Here is an 18,477-nt window from a genome sequence, read left to right as displayed (position 1 = left end):
CGTCAGTGCGCAAACTTCGATATTTCCACAGGAATTATTCCCCCAAACTTCTTCTTATTCCACGCTCCAGAGCGTTCAGGAAGCACCTTTCCGACCTTCTCCATGCTCTCAGAGCTGTAGAACACATACCATATCTGCCAGAATGGACGAGAAGCAGGCACCCGGGAGGCCTAGTGGGATTCCTCGCATGTCCCGTCTGCCTCTTCCAAGAACAGCAGCTCCAGCTCCAGCTCCAGCTCCAGCTCCAGCTCCCGCTGTTCGATCATCCCCATCGCGAGAAGGCCTGAATTCGAGTATACGGAATCCTCGCCTCCGCCCAGCTGCTTCACGAGACCAATTGGCCTCAGCTGCTCCTCTCAAGCAAACGGAGCCTCGCAGCCTTCCTACAAGACCGAAACGCGAAATTCAGCCTCCAACCACGAGAAAGACAGAACTGAGAGCTCCCGCTGCTACGCTGAGGTCTTCCCGAAGCGTGCCTCGACTGCAACCAAAAGAATCGATAATCCAGAAACCCCCTACACCCCCAGAAGAACCCCAACGGTCATTCACTCCTCGCTCGACAAGCGTTACGCGAAGCCCGTCCGAGGACAATGTCGCTACCCCAAGCTCAAGTCGTCTGGGCGATCCGATTACCCTGACCAAAGACACGAGCAGCCCACAAGTCGCCGATGATGATGCCGAGCCTGATCTTCCAGACTTTGACACGCTGAGAACGACACCATTCAGACCTCGTCCATCCCTTTCCGAACGAACCATCGAGACCCTTCAGCAACTACAATCTTCCCCTTCTCTAAGCAAGAAGACGTCCACGTTCTTCGACCCAGATGGCACTATGCGGCCCCGCTCACGCGCCGGCAGTGGCCACTCAAGACCTGGCTCAAGCTACACCTCCGATGGCTCCGTGCGGCCCACGTCCCGGCACAGCAGACCAGGTTCGAGCTCTGGTGCTGAAGAGAACCCATTTGCTAATGCTCGACCGGCTGCGAACGCGTACCGACCTCTTGGCGCCATTGAGGGCACCCCAGCTCGCCGTGTATCTAGCATCCGTTCCCTACGAGCACCATCACTGAGAGCTACACCCCAGTCTTCACCTTCCGGACCGTCGACTACTTCGGCGATACCAGTCACCCAAAGTCCCAGCCCAACAAGACCAACTGGCATCATGGCACCACCACCCAAAGCTGGAGCAAAGACGCTTGCTGTTCGCCCTTTAAAGCCCCGCGCCTCGGTCCAAGGACTCTACAAGAAGCCTTCCCTGCCAACAATGACCCAGCCAGCTCCAGCGGCGTCTGTTGCTTCGCCGCAGCCCAAGAAATTGACGCCGTCCAAGTCTTATGGATCTCTGCGAAGGCCTGGACCGTCTAAGATTGGTGCTCCACCTACTGCTGCTTCAAAAGATGCTGAAGAATCTGGAGAAAATGCTGCGGCAAAGTCCTCCAACGCTCTGCGAGAACAGATAGCCAAGGCGCGGGCAGCTAAACGCGCTGCAGACAGACAAGCTGCGGAGGCAGCATCGGCTCCAAGCGCAGCGCCGGTTGCGGACTCTTCTGCGCCAGTCCAGCCTGAGCCACCCATCATCCCACAGGACGACGGGTTCGACTTTGGCATCGCTGTCACGCAAGACCCTTTCAACACCAGGAGATCGGAGAACTCTCATAAGAAGGTTATTCAGCAGCGGCTCGGCACTGCCCGCAGCAGTGGCAGACTCAACATCGCGGCCATGGGCCTCAAGGAGATCCCGGTCGAGGTTCTCAAGATGTACGATTCAGAGTCCATGGGCACTTACGATGGCTCATGGGCTGAGACTGTCGATCTGACTCGCTTCGTAGCTGCGGATAACGAGCTGGAGACTATCGGTGACTCCATCTTCCCAGATGTCACAGCAGAGGAGATGGCACAGGATGAGGACTCGAACGGCAACATCTTTGGCGGCTTAGAGGCGATGGACTTGCACGGCAATTCGCTAATCTCTTTGCCAATGGGATTGAGACAGCTTCCTCTGCTCACATCGCTCAACTTGGTAAGCCTACACATGCGACCCTGAGTGTCAACTTTGACTAATAAAAGCAGTCGCAAAATCGACTCGCAAACAACTGCCTCGAAGTCATCACCCAGGTCAAGGCCCTCCGAGACTTGAAGCTCGCCAATAATCTTCTTTACGGACCCCTCGATCCCATCTTCTCGAACCTCGAGAACCTCGAGATCTTTGACCTTCACGGAAACAACGTATCATCGCTTCCACCTGGCATCGAAAGTCTATCGAGGCTGCGCGTTCTTAACTTGAGCGAGAACAGCTTCGAATCCCTGCCTTTTGCGAGTCTGTCCAAGCTCCCACTGACGGAACTGCTGGTGAAGAAGAACAAGCTCACGGGAACGCTGATTGAAGATGGGGCCGAGTCCCTCCCAACCCTTCAGATGCTCGACCTATCCTGTAACCAGTTGACACGCTTGGTACCTTCAGGATCAGTCATCAATCTGCCTGTCGTCCATCAACTCATCATCTCGATGAACCGCATACAAGAGCTACCCGATGTCAGCTCTTGGTGCAGCCTCATGACCCTGAACGCCGACGAGAACGCTATTTCCGAGTTTCCCAATGGTTTCACCGCTCTTGAGAAGCTTAGGCATGTTGACTTTTCTGCCAATGACATTCGCGTGGTACCACCCGAGATTAGCAGGATGGATAACTTGACCATGATTCGGCTCGCTGGCAACCCGTTGCGCGACAAGAAGTTTGTTTCTGCCACCACAGAAGAGTTGAAGGAAGTCCTCGCCGGCAGGCTTGAGCCGCCTCCGCCCTTCAAGGAGGAGGATACCGCTGTACCCGACGAGGCACACCTCGACGAACCCCATAGCATCCAACCAGACACTACTCCCGCACCTACAGTCGAAGCTATAGTTCGCGATAACCACTCGGACGAGGACGACTTCGCTACCCCTCCCACCTCTTCGCCGACATCACCGGCACGAGCGCGTTCGCAGACGCTAGCCAATGAGACATGGCCTGTCAAGCAAGGTGTTCTGGACCGATCAAATACCAAATCAGCTTCGTTGCATCCTGTGGTGTGTTCCAAGGTCGCGGCCGACAACAAGGTCATTGAGATCCAGTTGCATCACAACCTTTTCACCTGCTTCCCGAATTCACTGTCTTTCTTCGCCGATTCTCTTGCCGCCCTGTCTCTTGCGCATAACCAACTGGTCGGCGAATCTTATTTGACAGAGGAGCTTGACTTGCCGGCCCTGCGTGAGCTGAACCTCGTCAGCAACCACATCACCAGCCTTTCGCCGTTGACCACGCACTTGGTTGCCCCGCAGCTAGAAAAGATGGACGTTTCGTTGAATCGCATCACTGCCCTTCCGCCTGACTTGCGCTCAGTTTTCCCCAGGCTCGTCGTTCTTTTGGCGGCAAACAACCACTTGATCGAGCTCGACCCAGACACCATTAAGGGCATGGAGGTTGTCGATGCTGGTAATAATGACATTGCACACTTGAACCCGAGACTTGGCCTTCTAGGTGGCACTGGCGGGCTCAAGCGTCTAGAGGTCGCTGGCAATCGTTTCAGAGTTCCTAGGTGGAACGTTCTTGAACGGGGTACGGACGCTACCCTGCGGTGGCTGAGAGGGCGGGTGCCAGTAGCGGAGATGGCATCGTGGAAGGTCAGCGAGGGTGACACTGGCAACACTTCCGACACCAGCCTCGATGATGTAGATTAAGGGCACTGGCTGGAAAGGTGTAGCATCACTGGAAGGGGTTTATGGGGGAGGGCTTTACGGTTCCGGGTTGATGTTGGGGGCTGCTTTGGGGGCTTTTGGGAGCTGTCGTTTCGATTCACGCACATACTTTTTCTTACTCGTGGCATCACGATGTCATGTTGAGCTTTCCATGGAGTTGAGGGGAAATCTTTGCGATCACCATCGCCTGATATCCTGTACCAGTACTGTATAATACTATAGACATAATATGGGACGGTGGCATTCCGTCCCAGCAAGGTTTCTGTTTCCAACGGTCTCTTGATGTCTGTTTCGTATTGACTTTTCACAATGCGTTGGTAGCGTATGTTGCTATAGAGGTCCTCGAGATTGTGCTGAAGTCTTTCTCCGATCCTTTCTTCGTGGGATATTAAACATCGCATCCAAATCCTCGATATGATGGTCTTCTACTCTTCAGTTCAGCATCCCACATCCATCAGACGTAGCTTCGCTCTATTAGCAGCCAGCAGCAAGAATAATTTCTTTCGCCTGACTTCTCTAATCAGTACTTACAAAGTATAACCCGTCACAACCTCACACAATGGCAACTGCAATGGCTTCAATCCGGGCGGCTACGTCCCGTCCCATCAAGAACGTCAACTCCTTCTACACTGACTACCTCCACATTGTCAAAGCCTCCGGCGAACAATCTGGCCGCGAGATGAACTACGACGAGGAAAAGCAGCTGCCCTCGCCACCCCAGGGAACCACCACCGACGAGGACTCTGAACCCCTCACCTGCTTCGATGCCACAGCCATCGTCCTCGTCGTAATCTGGGCCGTCTTCTTGGTCACCTTCGGCGCCTACACCTTCTGTAACGTCATCCGCGAGCCTTCGGAGCAATACGTCTTGGATCCCGACGTCTTCAACACCGTCGCAGCGGCGGTATATCTCCTCCACGGTGCTCTCTATTTCTGTTATTCGACCTATGTCGGTCTCGTTTTTGCAGGACCGATAGAGGGGAAGGATAAGACGGAGAGCGCTGCCGAGGCGTATGCCGCTGCACAGACGTTCTCGGATGATGATTCCGGCGGCTGGTGGTGGGAGCCATGTCTTTCCGCTGAGGCCATCGACAAACTCATCCGCATTCAGATCGCCGTCTTCATCGTCGCTTTCTGGCCTGTCTTTGTGGTGTACAACTTTGCGGCCGTCGTCTGCCATGACTTCAAGCGCCTCACAACCACTGAAGGCGTTGACCGGGAAACTGGCCCCTGTGCCGTCTGCTCTGTTGGCAACCGCGCTCAGGAGAATCAATGTAAGAGGACCTCTGAGATTTCTGAGAAGAAGCCGTTGCTCGGACAGAGGCTGACTGCGTCAGAGATCGTGGCGATTGAGAATGAGGCGGCGGCGGCTGAGGTGTGGAGGATGTATAAGGCTAGGATGGTTGAGCAGAAGCCGTATGCTCCTGCTGTCCAGCAGTAGGGGTTGGACTCTTCATGTCTGGCTAAGGGGTTGCTCATGGCATCGTGGTTACATCATCTAGTGACCATGAGCAAGTTAACTATATTCATTATCGAGAGTTGCAAGTGTAGTGAATTGAAAGTCATTGAAATAGTTTTTTTGTTGTTGTGAGTGCTGTGATACATCTTCAGTCCATGCAAGCGCTTATGGCCCAATTTGAACTCGAACTGGATATCATAAGTTGCCCATCGTGGGATCCTTTCATGACTCACATCAATCGAATCGTGTCAGAACAACCTGCAGTATCAATGTATAGTCTCAAGCATTCTGACGAGCATGGTCAACCGTGAAGAGCCTTCATCTTCTTCAGATTTCCTTCGGGAGAGATTTGACATTGCTTCGTTCCAGTCCTCTTCACGTTACCCCCCAGCCCCCCTTCCCCACGCCATTGATCACCTACCGTCTGCATAGCGTTGCCAGGTGCACGAAGAAATCTCTTCCACACTGACACATCTATTGTGTACACCTTTGGGGCTTACTGTCAACTGACCTGACCGGACTTCACGAGGGGATAGAGACAGCATGCCCCTTACACAATCCAGCACCACCGCCGTCATTGCCTCAAAAGACGCTAAATTCCTGTTCCTGAAAGTTTACTCGGGAGTAGTGAACTTTCCAGGTGAATCATAGCAAGGTTGCGGCTTCCGGCATTTGCCATACAAAGCGGATGTTGACCACAGAGGTATAATCTAACTTCACGACACCAACGGATAGACTACCTATCTCCGATTAAACCGTGGCCCCTGACCCTAGGTCGTTGGAACGCAATCGTAGATAGACATATTCTACCCTATATGAACCCTTCTCGTTTGTCCCAGCCTGGCCAGCATTGTGCTTGAACACCTCGTTCTCAACATCACTCCTCGCCACTAAACTCTCTCTTGCGATTGTCTCACTAGGAATACAAAACAAACCACACCCAGTCACTGAGACCTGAAGTTACCACAATTACTTTCATCAAACAACACAAGTATTCCTTCCTCAGCCTAACAAAGATGGCTCCTACTACTTCTGCTCCTGTTGCCGGCCTCAGCGCCGGCATCCGGGACGACGATTGCAACTTCCGGAACACCATAATCATAGCGGCGGCATGTGTGGTCTACACTATTTCGGCCCTTGTCTTCTACGCCTTCCTCAATAGGTGCCGTTTCTTCCCTAGATGGTACGAGAGCTCCGATAAAAGACTGCAACACAAGGTCTTGCTGCTCTTGTGGCTTCCTGCTACCTTGATCCTCTGGCCCCTATCTCTCCTCTTGATCATATCCTCTAAATGCGGCTTCGACGTCGGCGACAGGTTGGCCAATCTCTATCGACGCATGAAGACGAACAGCAGAGCCCTGAGTCGTCACATCAGCGGAGAGCCAAGAGAAGGAATGGAGCTCGACAGATGGGAAGAGATCGAACTCGAAGAGGAGAACCATAACGTTCTCCGAAAGAATACCACCATGGGAGTATTCATCAACCCCTTCGATGAGAGAGGGCGTTCAAGTACCCGCAGCTCCAGTGTATCCAACAGTAGGGACCCGTCACCTAAAGATCGTCGGACGTCCCCCTCAGCCACGGGAATATCACCAGTCAAGTGGTATGAGAGGCTTGCTTCACCCGCCAACATGGGAGGGACTCTCAATCAGGCGGGCTCCAGCAGCAATGTTAGTCAGTCGTCGACGGATCGCACGAGGAGCGAAAGTCCCTATTCAGACGACGGCGATTCTCGACAACCGACGACCACTCCGGCTGAGAGTGTGGACGTAATGTCTTCGGGTTCGAGCAGGAAACCTAAGACGACACGGAAGTTGCAGATTATTCCTGAGCAGACCGAAAAGGTTGGAGGATGGGAAATAATGGTTCTCTGAGCGAAAAGATTGATGCACGGCAGGTACGACGATTGACTTGGGTTCCTGGCCTCGGAGATCTTCGAAGATCAATTCCGGGGTGGGAAAAGCCATCATAACATAGTGGGAGTTACTATCATACAATGTCGAGCCCGGGATTTGGGATCTTACGACATGATATTCTTACACCCAAATTAGGCGTATCAATGAGCGGAAAAGCATTCATTGCTCTAGTCATTGAGTAGGAGAGTCACCTCATATGGGTCGTAATCGCCTCAATATACTCAATTCTGGTATTCTGGTGTCTCTTGGCTCTTCCATGTTATTTAAAAACCTTATCCAATGTGTTTTCTGGCGCTCAAGCGATAGAAGGCAACTTTGTCACTGCTCCAATTCTCATCCAAGTTGCCTCTGTAATACAGCAGTCCATGACTTGAAGCCGTTCATAGTAATAGTACTTGCAGGGATCAGGCTTGAGGAGGCACATTAGCATCGTGATATACCAGCCATTAGAAGCCTCTGCGCTTGGATGACCGTTGAGGGCCATAAACTCCATGTACACGGCCTTGGGACGGCTATCTCTCCAGGCACAGTCTAGCCAAATGAAACCAACAGGGTTCTTTACGTCGCAGGCTCCGTGTTTCTCGTGGTCTTCGACATCGTAGGTCCTCAAAGTTTGGCCACCGTGTCGTGGAGGGGTATCACCCGTGTACATTCCGTAAGGAGGAAGTGAAGAGAGCGGCAAGTTGTTGCAGATGGCTGGGTATACAGCATAAAGCCCATTCGAGTTCTCAATTTTCCTAGGTGTTGATGAGATGCGAAGATCTGTGATGCTTGCCACCAAATCGAGAGAGGGCCTATTGAAGAACCCTGATACTACGCTGGAAGGAAATCCGAAGATGCCATCATCTGCGTGCGGGACAAATGAAAGAGCAGCTGGCTTGCGATAGCGATGGCTAGGATATTGTAATTCAATACCGCGACCTATCACCACGATTTCACCTCGCTCATCTCCAATCATTTGGCGCGTGTGGGCGGTTCTCAGTATAGTCCTGTCAAATGTGACACTGTTGTCCCATCCGAGCCATGACCAGCTGGGAAAATTTGAGTTCCGTACTTGCGGGTGATGATCTGCTGTCTGCCAACAAATGGCCTGGTCGAAGGCGCATGTTGGCAAGCCATAATGAAACGTGGAGTCTTCCCCGTCAAGGCTTGCGTTGAACTTCTGGAGGACGCCTTGGAAGGCTGAAATTCTATCTTCGCCTTTTGTGAAAGCGAGTTTCGAGTAGTGCTCTGCAGCACACAAGAAGGTTTCCAACTCTTCTCCTGGAAGGATACCCAACAGGCCTCCTACCTTCTGCGACTTGTGGAGAGCCGTGTTTGCCGTGGAGTCGGCAAGACGAGTACCGTCCAGCTTGATCGTTGTTTCTTGACACTGCAGAAACACCCCAGCTGACGTAAAGAGAACAGCCCGGTGTGAGAGTACTTTCTCTTGGTAACACCAGCCCCGGCTTCCCCAAAGCGAACGTAACAAGACATCATCCAGCTCATCGGCGGAGTCACACGTAGTAGAAATTTTTGCGATGGTGGCCGCTTTCAGTCCCTCTCCAGCGTTCTCCGCTGAGACTGCTGCAATGGTAAGCTTGGCGGCTGAGTAGATCTCGCGCATTCGCAATATCTGGATTTTGACATCGCGGGGAGAATCCTGTACTATGCAGAGCGCGTCGACCCAAAGATATCTTTCCCCAACAATTTCGCAAACGATTATAGCGTCTCTTATTGTCGTTGGTATCTTCCACCAGATAGATTCTAGCCCATAGTCGCGCGAGTATTCATCAAAGTTTGCTTGTTCCAGTCTGGGCTGTTCGACACCACCCCAGACGTATGTTAGTATGGCAAAGGAGCACCCTTCAGGGGCGACAACAATGCTTCTCTTGTGAATGTCAATGAGTCTAAAGCAGATGCCAGGGAGATTATGCCATCGTAATGGGTTTGCGATGCAACGATTGTGATCAGGACGCTCCTCGCAGTCTCGTAGCCAGCCGATGATGGGACTCAACTGGGCTGCTGTAATCGTGTACCCAGCTCTCGAAGCGAAGAAAGATTTACTATCCTCCCTAGTTTTTGAAGGGTCTTGCTGCGTACTCTGTTGCTCCTTCTCATTGATACGCGTGGCGCCCGATTTCGTTGTTGATCTTTGTGCGAGCAACCCAATGCTCTCTCGTGGTTGTTGATTCTCCCAGAAGTCATCTTCGTCGTAATTCTGCCAAGGGCACTGCAAACAGTCTTCAGGCCATAGAGTCTCATGAAGATTGCGGATAGCTTTCCATAGAAGCCCATCCCATTTCCCATCAGAACTAAGGTGGAGCGATCTTAGCCGCGTCCGTTCGTCACATGCAGCGATTGAGAGGGAACCAACCGGACTTTGATGCCTTGTGGGCAAAGGATGGAAGCCCTCAAAAGTATGCAAGCGACAGGAAGGTCGTATGGCTTTTCTTCTGTTTTCATGAACTGTCTTTGGTTTTGGTCCTCACGGCAAAAACGGAAAGTGTCGTGGCCGTAAATTCCCACCCCGTTGAAAAGAATGCCTTCGTCTACGCTCGTGATCGGCGAGGTGATGATATCAGTAGACTTTGCCGGCCCGGTCAGGAACACGTCCGATGCTTCTATGATGAGCAGGGCATCTTGAATCAGCTGAGGCCAGATGGCTTGCCAGACTGGGCTGTCCCAATCTTTGACCTGGTAATAGTGCGTATAGCTGTTCGATATCTGGATTAGTACTGATTCTCTCGCAGGACATACGGCTTGACAGACGCTTACCCCATGATAGGTCCTTCGGTCTTGAAGCTAGCCTAGATCACGGACGAAGGACAGTCTAGGCTTCGAGAGCGACCGGGAATATGGGTGTTTAAGTATGTGCTCCGCATCTTCTATTAGCTGGATATCAACAAGAACGAAGATCAGGCAGCCGAGCGGCACATAATGCAGCCAACATGCGCACATTCGAAGAAAGTGTAAAAAGCCCCCACCCAACCCCCATTGTCATTTGCACGATCGTATTGCATTTGCTTGCAGGACTCCTACGCAAGAACAATAAGTGTGCGATTCTCAGAGGGAAAACAAGCGACTTATATAGAAAGTTGAAAGTGCAATCCCTAGAGGTAGGATCAGATGCTCTAGTACAAAGCAGCAAAAGGTCGAGCGAGCAGCTGGTCAAAACATTGCGTCGAGGGGGAATCGAACCCCCGGCTCCCCGACGCTGCTGGATGGCAACGGAGAATTTTACCACTAAACCATCGACGCTGGTTGCAAACTGACAGCAGTCTAGCGACTCTTGAAGCTCAGCGCACCAGCCCGCGAGCCGGGCTCGAAGCTCTCGCGCAAAGAAGCAGGGCAGGGCAGGGCTCGAGGCTCGCGCGCAGAAGAGGAGCAGACGCCTTCAACTGACGGCCGAGGGGGCTGGAGTCGAGAGATGTGCATGCAGGGTTGCGAAGCGGTGGTCGATATCAAGACCAGGGACGACCGCAACATCACTGCCTCCAGGAATCATGCGAAGCCCGGGAGCAGGTCAAAGCCAGAGAAGTTGTAGATGCAATGTTCATGGTTGATTGGGGTTGGTATCTGCCTGTCCAAAACTCCGCGCACTCACAAAATCAGTTCAAATAGTTTGGGAAGTCCAAGCCGTCCACCTGGAACTCATTCATCAGCGTGGTCCAGTCGGGGAAATCCTGCATCATGCCGGCCCATTCCATTCCGTCGGCGGCCGCCATGCTATCCAGTCCACTATCCACCATGCCCTCCGCTTCCGATCTATCGTCAGTACCACCAGGCGTCGGGTAGGATTCTTTCTCGGCGCTCCCATTGGCAGTCGCTCCGCCGACAACAACGGCGCCACCGCCGTTCTGCTGGTCAAGACCCTGTCGTATCGCCGTTGCCTTGGCTCTTAATGTTTCTAGAACCGTCATCTTCGCCGCGGGCCCGAAACCGGCGTTCACGCTCTTCAAAAGCATAAAGCTATCGTCCACAGCCTTCCACGCCCTATCGACACTCGGCCCCTCCGGTCTCACGCACAAGTGCCACAGGACGTAGAGAAGCATATGGTACTGGGGATACGCCCGCATAGACCACCGATACTGCCGCAGCAGCTCGTCCGACGCCAGGCTCATGCCATCCTCGAGGATACCGAGCGCCTGGAGAAGATTCTCCTCCGTCGCAAACGAGTCGCGCGCCTCTGGGTGCTGGAGGTTGAGCCACTGCTGGCGCGTGACCATGTCAACCTTGCGAATGATGAACCGTGCAACGAGAAGGGTCTGGCGTTGTTGAGGGATGACGGGATTGCAGTGTCGAAGGAACCCTTCCGCGTACTCGTGAAGTTCTTGGACGACCTGGGCGCGGACGGATTCCGGTGTTGGGTTTTCGGCCCACGACGAGGCCATGGCCGCTAGACGGTGCCATGTGCGAGTCACTTGGATGTTGATTAGTGCCAGCGTCAACGTCGTCCAGCCGGTGCGAGAGTGCGGGAGCTCCTTCATCTCGGGATACAGGTCTCCGTCGTCCAGGTTTGACGGGAAGCTGACGCCTATTTGTAGGTTGAAGCTTGAAACGTTTGAAAAGCCATAGTCCTCTGCTGCTCGACCATCCCGCGCGACGAGATGCCACCAAATGCGTCTACGAATCTCGGACTCAAAGGGTGAGAGGCCGAGCTTAGTCCCGTCTCGGTGTAGACCGATCGATTGGGCTGCTCGGATGGCCAGTCCGTTCAACGTCCACAAGCCTCGACCGGGGTTGTGTATCCTGAGAGCCGCCTGCGCCTAGTATAAGCACAAGAAAGGATGTTGTATAGTGTGGGTATACATACCAAGTATACAGACAAGGCTTCGAGCAGTTTCACCGAAGGATGTTCAAGAAAGTCGGCCTTGGCAAAAGCTTGCTCGAGGCCTGTCTTGAATCGATGAAGGCTCGTCACCTTGTCTTCGCCCGTGAAAATCTGGACCGAATTGGGCTCCAGAACAACAGTTGAGACAAAGAAAATGGCGAACATGACCGCTAGTGCTTCTGAACTCGCGTTGCGAGGGTCGTCGATGGCCGTGTAGACGAGAACTTCTGCTGTCGGCCGGTGGAGTATCTTGTTGCAAATCTCGATATTGTCGACATAGTTCCTCCATAGTTCTATGGCGCCATACTTTGAAGGAAGGAGCTCAGCAAGATCTAATTTGAGATCTGGTGCTGAGAGAATGCCCATAGGATTAAATGGCGACAGCTCCGCCGTAGCTGCCGACTCACTACTCTGTGGTGTAGTGAGAACTGATTGAATGTCATGTTCCTTTTGATGACTTGTCAGCCGACTGTCCCATGCCTCGAGTGAATGGAAGAATCACTTACCTCCTCAATGACCCGAGAAATCAGAACATCGTCGAAGTATTGACTCGACGATCCCTTCCGTAAAAGAATCTCATCGTTGACACTCTTCTCCTGCGGACCCGAAGCTGGCGCTGTGGTTGGCCTGGATGCTGATGGATTAGAGTGATTCGGTCTCAAACCCAAACCAAAGGCTGTCCCGGGCGTGGAGGCCGATGGTGAAGCCCGAAGAGCCGGAAGCTGCTGCTGTTGCTGGCTCGCCGCCCCAGCCACAAGCGTCTTCTCCAGGTCCGAAATCCGGCTTGCAACGTCGGCGATGGTGGTCTTTCGGACACGGCGTATCGGCTGGCCCGCTTGTGGATAGTGACATTGGAAGCCGCCACGGGCACACGAAGCGCAAGGTTGCTTCTTGTCGCAGCGAATCTTGCGGCGGTGGCACAGCTGACAGGACCGCTCGATTTTGCGGCCGCCGCTGCTGCTCCCGATGCCGAGGCGGGTCGCGCTGCTGCTGTTATTGCTTCCACTCTCATCCCCGGCGGCCGTCGGGGGCTGGGATTGGCCCGGCTGCGGCGTGTCGGGTGCTCGTGTGGGCGAGGTCCGGACAGCTCCGGAGGCAGATGTTGGATCCGGTCCCATGGGGCCGGTATGGAAAATCCGGGTGACACCAGATCCCGATGCGATACGACGCAACACAAGATCGAATTCGACAACCCGTTGCTATTTTGTCTTGGCTTGCACAAATATGATTCGACTCGCGGCAAACTTGCTGGGGGCTGAACAACAAACAGCTCTTCCTTCAGTCGAGGTGGGTGATGGACTCTAGGTCGATGGTCAGGATCCCTCGGTCTCGGCGCTTACGAGAGAACCGAGGCCGAGCGAACTATCCCACAGGCCCCGCTCCTCCTGACTCGAGATGTAAAGTGCGAGCGCCGCCCAGACAAAGTGCGAGATGAAGCGCGCAAAATCCGGTGGCAGACCGCAGCACCTGCTTGTTTGCCTAGGGAGGCTGACTGTACCCATGGACCATGAGCCATGGGACATGGCTTGACCGCTTTCAGTTCTTCCCGTCGTCAGCGCGCCCGCAGAAGGCTTGATGACGGAGTAGACTCCGTCCGCATGCGTCCTAGTATCAAGCTTTGAACAAGTCCTTTAAGCTTCGCCGAGGTCCCCGAACGCGTACTATGTAGGGCGTCCCTTTATTTTTCCAGCCACCACGTGTCTGATCTTTCTGGTTTCTCTGATCTTTGTTAATCTATAGGGATTGTCTAATCCGTCGTCTTTGAGACCGGTATAGAGGCTTTTTTGATTAGATGCTTCAATGTCTCAATGTCATATGCGACTCGGGGGTTTGCCCCTCTTGTGGGAATATGTCACCGGGCAAGCCCGTGAAGGATGCAGCGAGAACCCTGCTGCATACTATGTTCGCGGCTGCAGCCCCTGTGCTTCAATCTATCATTGATGCCAGTTGAATAGCCATATTGACAATGGTTACAAAGTCGCCTTAAGAGGCAACTTGCCTCGGTACGGGCTGCCGAAGAGGAAAGAGTTGGCGTGTCAAAAGGCCCTTGATCAATATCAATAAGGTTCGACATGCTGGGAACATCCAAAAAAAGATCCATGAACATTGAAGACCATTGACACGGTACCATGCAGAACTTACTCGTTATCAAATCTCCGACTATCACTGACACGGTGAGTAATAACTAAATGGATCGACCCAGCCAGAACCTTTTCGTGTTAGTTCGTGGGGTTCCGCGCCGCTCAACGTCCATTATCCGTATCATCAGGGCATCGGGTTAACCGAGTTAGGTACGGACGCGCATCCTCCGGAGCTTCAATTGGGACCAACGTCGTAGAAATGCATGCTCAGTACCAAACATCAGTTTTGTCTACACAGCAAGTTTCGACGATAGTCTTCAACATAATTTCCCTGACCCTTGACTCTTCCGGACGGATCACTACCGAGGCGATGGTAAGCTCCCGCGATGGCGCAAAGGGGGGCTACTGGCTATGCCCCGCAGACTTATTCTACACAAAGATGCTTTTCGGGTGTTGGAGTTCATCCTCATCGACCAGCCTCGAGGGAACTTGACTGCCCTCACACGCAACCTAGGTACTCCGTGGGATATGGGGTCTTCAGGTTGAACTTACCCGCCGTGTAACCAGTGGACCGGATGACACTTCAGGAAAAAGTGACAAAATCAGAAATCGTACGAACTGAAACGCAAACAACGACTCTTCGTCTAGCATGTGGCATATGGTGCCATTCGTTGCGGGACGGAGTACACTATCACTCTTTTCATCCATAACTGCAGTACAGACGGACGTACTGTATTTAACTTTGAGGGCGCGTGATAGTTGATCCCCGTTTAGATTTAGCGAGGAGCGAACAAGGTTCTCGGCTACACAAGGGCCTAATTCATGCAAAGTCTGAGCGCACGCCCAGGACGTGTGCTGGCATGAAACGTCAGGTACCGCCATTAGGCGCGACATAGACTTGCGGGAGCTTCTTTTAGAAGTGTCGCGATTCGATCATCAGGTTGAGGTTGGGCAGGAAACGATCAGACATGTCAGTTGCACTGAAGAGGCCAGGCGATCGGAGAATGAACGGGGGGTATATGGAGATTGTGAAGTCTGTATTGGTAATGAAACGAGAGAATGGTATCACAAACCCATAGGTAGATCATGATGTCTCTTTGGGGGCCCCTCCCATGGTGGGCAGACACCTTTCGTAACCTTCGGATTCCTACCGAGGCTTCTAAAAACCCGTTCCCTTTTTTGAGCATTGCTGCAAAAGTCCCGTCATGCTCCTCTGCATCCCGCAGTCACCGCCGTGCCATAGAGAGAAGGAGAAGAAAAATCACAAGAGTGTAGTGCAGGCCTCGACTCCTTGACGAGGTGCCTCCACGTTAAGCCAACGAACGAGGAAAAAAAAGACAAAGAAAACTCAAATCCTCCGTGGAGTTGCCTTACGGCAATCGTACCATGAGGAGTATTTCCCATCAGCCGTGTACATAAACAGAATGATATCTCACCGCCTCGCCCCAAAGCAAAAGTAGAATAAATCCATAAGTCTTGAAGCAAGTCCAGATCAAGAGAAGAAAGAAAACCTTAAAAAGGGACCGCTCCGCTATACGCCCACCGAGATCGGCGGCAGAGTTTGCATGAAGTCGAGCCAAGATGCTCCTGGTTGGTTGTCCCGAATATCCCACACGGCTTTCAGGAATGTTTCCATGCTGCTACGGTACTTGCTGTTGCCGCTATCGATGAGCGACTTGATGGCATCCATGGCAGTCTCCCGCTCAGCCGCGTCCTTTGCTTCGATGGCTGCAAGAGTGTACGGAAAGCTGACACAGCGTTGCTTGTCTTGCGAGACTGTCAACGTCATCTGCAGGTCTGAGATGATGCTCTTTGCCATTGCAGACGCCATGTCATCCTTTTCGCCAAACTTGTACCTCAATCGGTGGATGTACAGCATTGCTGCCGTCTTGTAGATGCGGCTTTGGGCCAGCATGTGGATGACTTCGCTCGTGGTAAAGCGGTTTGTAAAGTCTGGAGGGATGACCGGCTGCCACGCTTCGATTTCTTGCTCCACTTCGTCCAATGCTTGCGTCTGTTCTTCGACGTCGACTTCGTGGTAGAGATGATAGCTGATGCGGCACAAGTCGTACATGTGTTGCAGCAATGGCATACACACGCCAACATACGCATCGACATGGCCCGCTTCGGGAGGTGCGATTCCACATACTGGGAGTTCGCGCTGCATCAGGCATTCGTTGATGTCGACAGCCGTCATGTATACGAGGATGTAGTGTGTCCGTGAGCTGGATATTTGTGAGGTTCCCAGAAGATGGCGAATGTGGCTCAGCACGTATCGTCGTACAGGCGCCGCACTGGTGCCGAGGGCCATGTTGGAGAAGTACACGATACCCAATCCCAACCCTGCCCACGGTAGCAGTTCGTCGCGCTTGAGTGTAGGCAGTGGACAGGATCGAAGGTGTTCGACGGCCATTGCGCCGCGGTGTAGATTCGCTTCCGGGTCGTATTCGCCCGTCTCCAATCCCATTGATGACGCGAATGCGCTATACATGGCGATGTAGGCGTCCTTGCCCTGGTCGAACATGGAAAACAGATGGACTGTCATGTCCAGCTGCATGCTGTCGACGAATGTTGGGCTGATGAAGTACTGCATAAAGTTGGACTTGTGCAGTAATCGCGATAAGGAATTGCGTTCGACGGTATCTAAACGGCCCAGCGTGCTACCGTATGGACTGAGTGACTCAAGGATCTTGGAAGGAGGACTCGATGCCGATTCGGTTGACGAGTCGGACGAAGCATCGTCGGGAGGGCTGCCGACGCTCGAGGCCGTCGCTATACTCGGCTTTCGTGATACGGAACACGGCGGGGAGCTAACGCGGGCGACAGTCGTCGTTGTTGTCGTCGTCGGCGGCGCTGTCGTCGGGACGATCACGTTGGCCTTTCGAGGGATCGGGTTCGGACATGGCACACCGGCGCCCATGATCTTGCTCCTAACTGCGACCTTTGACCTCCCCTTGACTGCTGACCTTGGCACGGGGCGTACAAAGACGCAGTCCCGGCCGTTCATCATGCAGCGATCGCATTGCGGGTTACCTTCCGAGAAGGTGCATTTTGACTTCTGATAGTAGCACGGCGCGCACGCCTTTGCGACGGGCTGGAGACGGAAAGGGTCAGCATGGTGACGACGGAGAGGCAGAGGCGCCGAGGCACCCCGGTGGTTGGTGGTCAAGGAAGGGAACACATGGTCGAGTGATCAAGGTGACCGAAGGCGACGATGATATATCATGAACGCCGATGACGTTCATGATAGTACATCAACACTCAACACCCGATGAAAGTGGAATGCCTCGACGGAGATAGGCGATGACGAGAAGCTGCTGTGCTGCACTCACCATTGTGAATCAAGATTCAGGTGGGGTAGTCCATTCGATGTGCTCCAACAGACAAAGTTCTGTGGGGAGAGAACAAGAGTGACACGGCCAGGACACGCAAGAAATCTGGGTCGATAAAGGCCTGTGGCGGGTCGTTGATGATTAGTACGTGTAAGCGTTGCGTTCTCGGGATTCTGTCTCTCTTCAAGGTGTGAATCCTCCTCGATTTCTGTATTGCCAAGGTTGAATAGCCGTCGTCCTCGGGTTGATGCTGTGAGCTTTTGGTGGTGCGGGCAGAGAAGGTATGTGTGTGTGCAGTCCGGGTTCGTTGAATGTAACTGGCAAGTCGAGAGTGCGTTGAAGAGTACGTTGGGGAACCGGCGTTGCAGCGGACGGGCGAAGATCAGTAATTGCCGAAGGAGTTAAGGAGGAAATGGGATGTAGAAGTGATGTTATGTTATGGTTGTTGGGCAGAAGGAGGAAGACAAGACAAGACTACAGTCTACTGGTAGGGGGCCTGGGATGTGAGATTAAGCTTCGGGCATGGCGCGCATGGATTTGATCGAGCGAGCAGTCAGGCTGAGGGAGCGGTCTGATCCATGGTGATCATGAGGGATTGATATTCGGTATCGGGACGACGGAGACTCGAGGCGTTTGGTTTGGTCTTGTTTGGTGGGCTTGGGTGGTGGTCAAGTCAAGTACTACAGACAATGTATCCTGCAACCCCCCCTTTTGAGAAGTGTAACCTGACGGAGGGGGGGAACCAGGGGTTGGACGAAGGAGAACGGGGAAGAGAGAGGACGAGCAGGTAGACCCAGAGAGGGTCAAGGCTACCAGGAGTCTAGGGGAACGGAACAAGCAGCCAGCTTGGGGTGTGTGGGCAAGCAAAAAGACAAGGTAGGGATTGGTCAGGATGGGATGGGGAAGGCAATGGGAGACGCGGGATGGTGATTTTGGATTAGGCAAAGCCGCCGCGAGGCAACGGCTGTGCTGGAGGGTATTCTGTTTGCTTGGCTTCTATGGCTTGGAACGCCGCTTTGCTCGCTCGTTTGGCGCAGAGAAGGATGATGAAGGTGACAGAAGGTAATGATTTGATGATGAAAGGCGGAACAAATTTAGGGGTCCCCGACTACGACCTTCATCAGTAACCGGAGCCAGCCATGTA

General features: G+C 53.2%; 6 protein-coding genes across 6 annotated transcripts; 3 read left to right on the top strand and 3 right to left on the bottom strand.

Moving 5' to 3' along the window:
* Positions 1–142: 142 nt before the first annotated feature.
* CCOS01_12954 (leucine Rich Repeat family protein) lies at positions 143–3,714 on the top strand (the record flags this gene model as incomplete). The annotated part of the gene is made up of 2 exons (XM_060461101.1): positions 143–2,020; positions 2,071–3,714. The coding sequence occupies 2 exons, from the start codon at positions 143–145 to the stop codon at positions 3,712–3,714; spliced, it is 3,522 nt and encodes a 1,173-aa protein (XP_060308303.1).
* A 577-nt stretch (positions 3,715–4,291) lies between these two features.
* CCOS01_12953 (uncharacterized protein) lies at positions 4,292–5,173 on the top strand (the record flags this gene model as incomplete). The annotated part of the gene is made up of 1 exon (XM_060461100.1): positions 4,292–5,173. The coding sequence occupies one exon, from the start codon at positions 4,292–4,294 to the stop codon at positions 5,171–5,173; it is 882 nt and encodes a 293-aa protein (XP_060308302.1).
* A 1,034-nt stretch (positions 5,174–6,207) lies between these two features.
* Positions 6,208–7,065, top strand: CCOS01_12952 (uncharacterized protein; the record flags this gene model as incomplete). The annotated part of the gene is made up of 1 exon (XM_060461099.1): positions 6,208–7,065. The coding sequence occupies one exon, from the start codon at positions 6,208–6,210 to the stop codon at positions 7,063–7,065; it is 858 nt and encodes a 285-aa protein (XP_060308301.1).
* A 337-nt stretch (positions 7,066–7,402) lies between these two features.
* On the bottom strand, positions 7,403–9,869 carry CCOS01_12951 (uncharacterized protein; the record flags this gene model as incomplete). Its single annotated transcript, XM_060461098.1, has 3 exons — positions 7,403–9,401; positions 9,464–9,802; positions 9,865–9,869. The coding sequence occupies 3 exons, from the start codon at positions 9,867–9,869 to the stop codon at positions 7,403–7,405; spliced, it is 2,343 nt and encodes a 780-aa protein (XP_060308300.1).
* Positions 9,870–10,697: 828 nt separating this feature from the next.
* On the bottom strand, positions 10,698–13,038 carry CCOS01_12950 (fungal specific transcription factor; the record flags this gene model as incomplete). Its single annotated transcript, XM_060461097.1, has 3 exons — positions 10,698–11,849; positions 11,903–12,367; positions 12,427–13,038. The coding sequence occupies 3 exons, from the start codon at positions 13,036–13,038 to the stop codon at positions 10,698–10,700; spliced, it is 2,229 nt and encodes a 742-aa protein (XP_060308299.1).
* Positions 13,039–15,532: 2,494 nt separating this feature from the next.
* On the bottom strand, positions 15,533–17,336 carry CCOS01_12949 (uncharacterized protein; the record flags this gene model as incomplete). Its single annotated transcript, XM_060461096.1, has 2 exons — positions 15,533–17,095; positions 17,334–17,336. The coding sequence occupies 2 exons, from the start codon at positions 17,334–17,336 to the stop codon at positions 15,533–15,535; spliced, it is 1,566 nt and encodes a 521-aa protein (XP_060308298.1).
* Between the last annotated feature and the right edge of the window lie 1,141 nt (positions 17,337–18,477).

Source organism: Colletotrichum costaricense, assembly GCF_030867565.1.
Source record: "Colletotrichum costaricense strain IMI 309622 chromosome Unknown Scaffold_16.1, whole genome shotgun sequence".
NCBI classification, from domain to species: Eukaryota; Fungi; Ascomycota; class Sordariomycetes; order Glomerellales; family Glomerellaceae; genus Colletotrichum; species Colletotrichum costaricense.
Note: the sequence above shows the minus strand (reverse complement) of the source record. Positions and strands in the feature narration are given on the sequence as shown.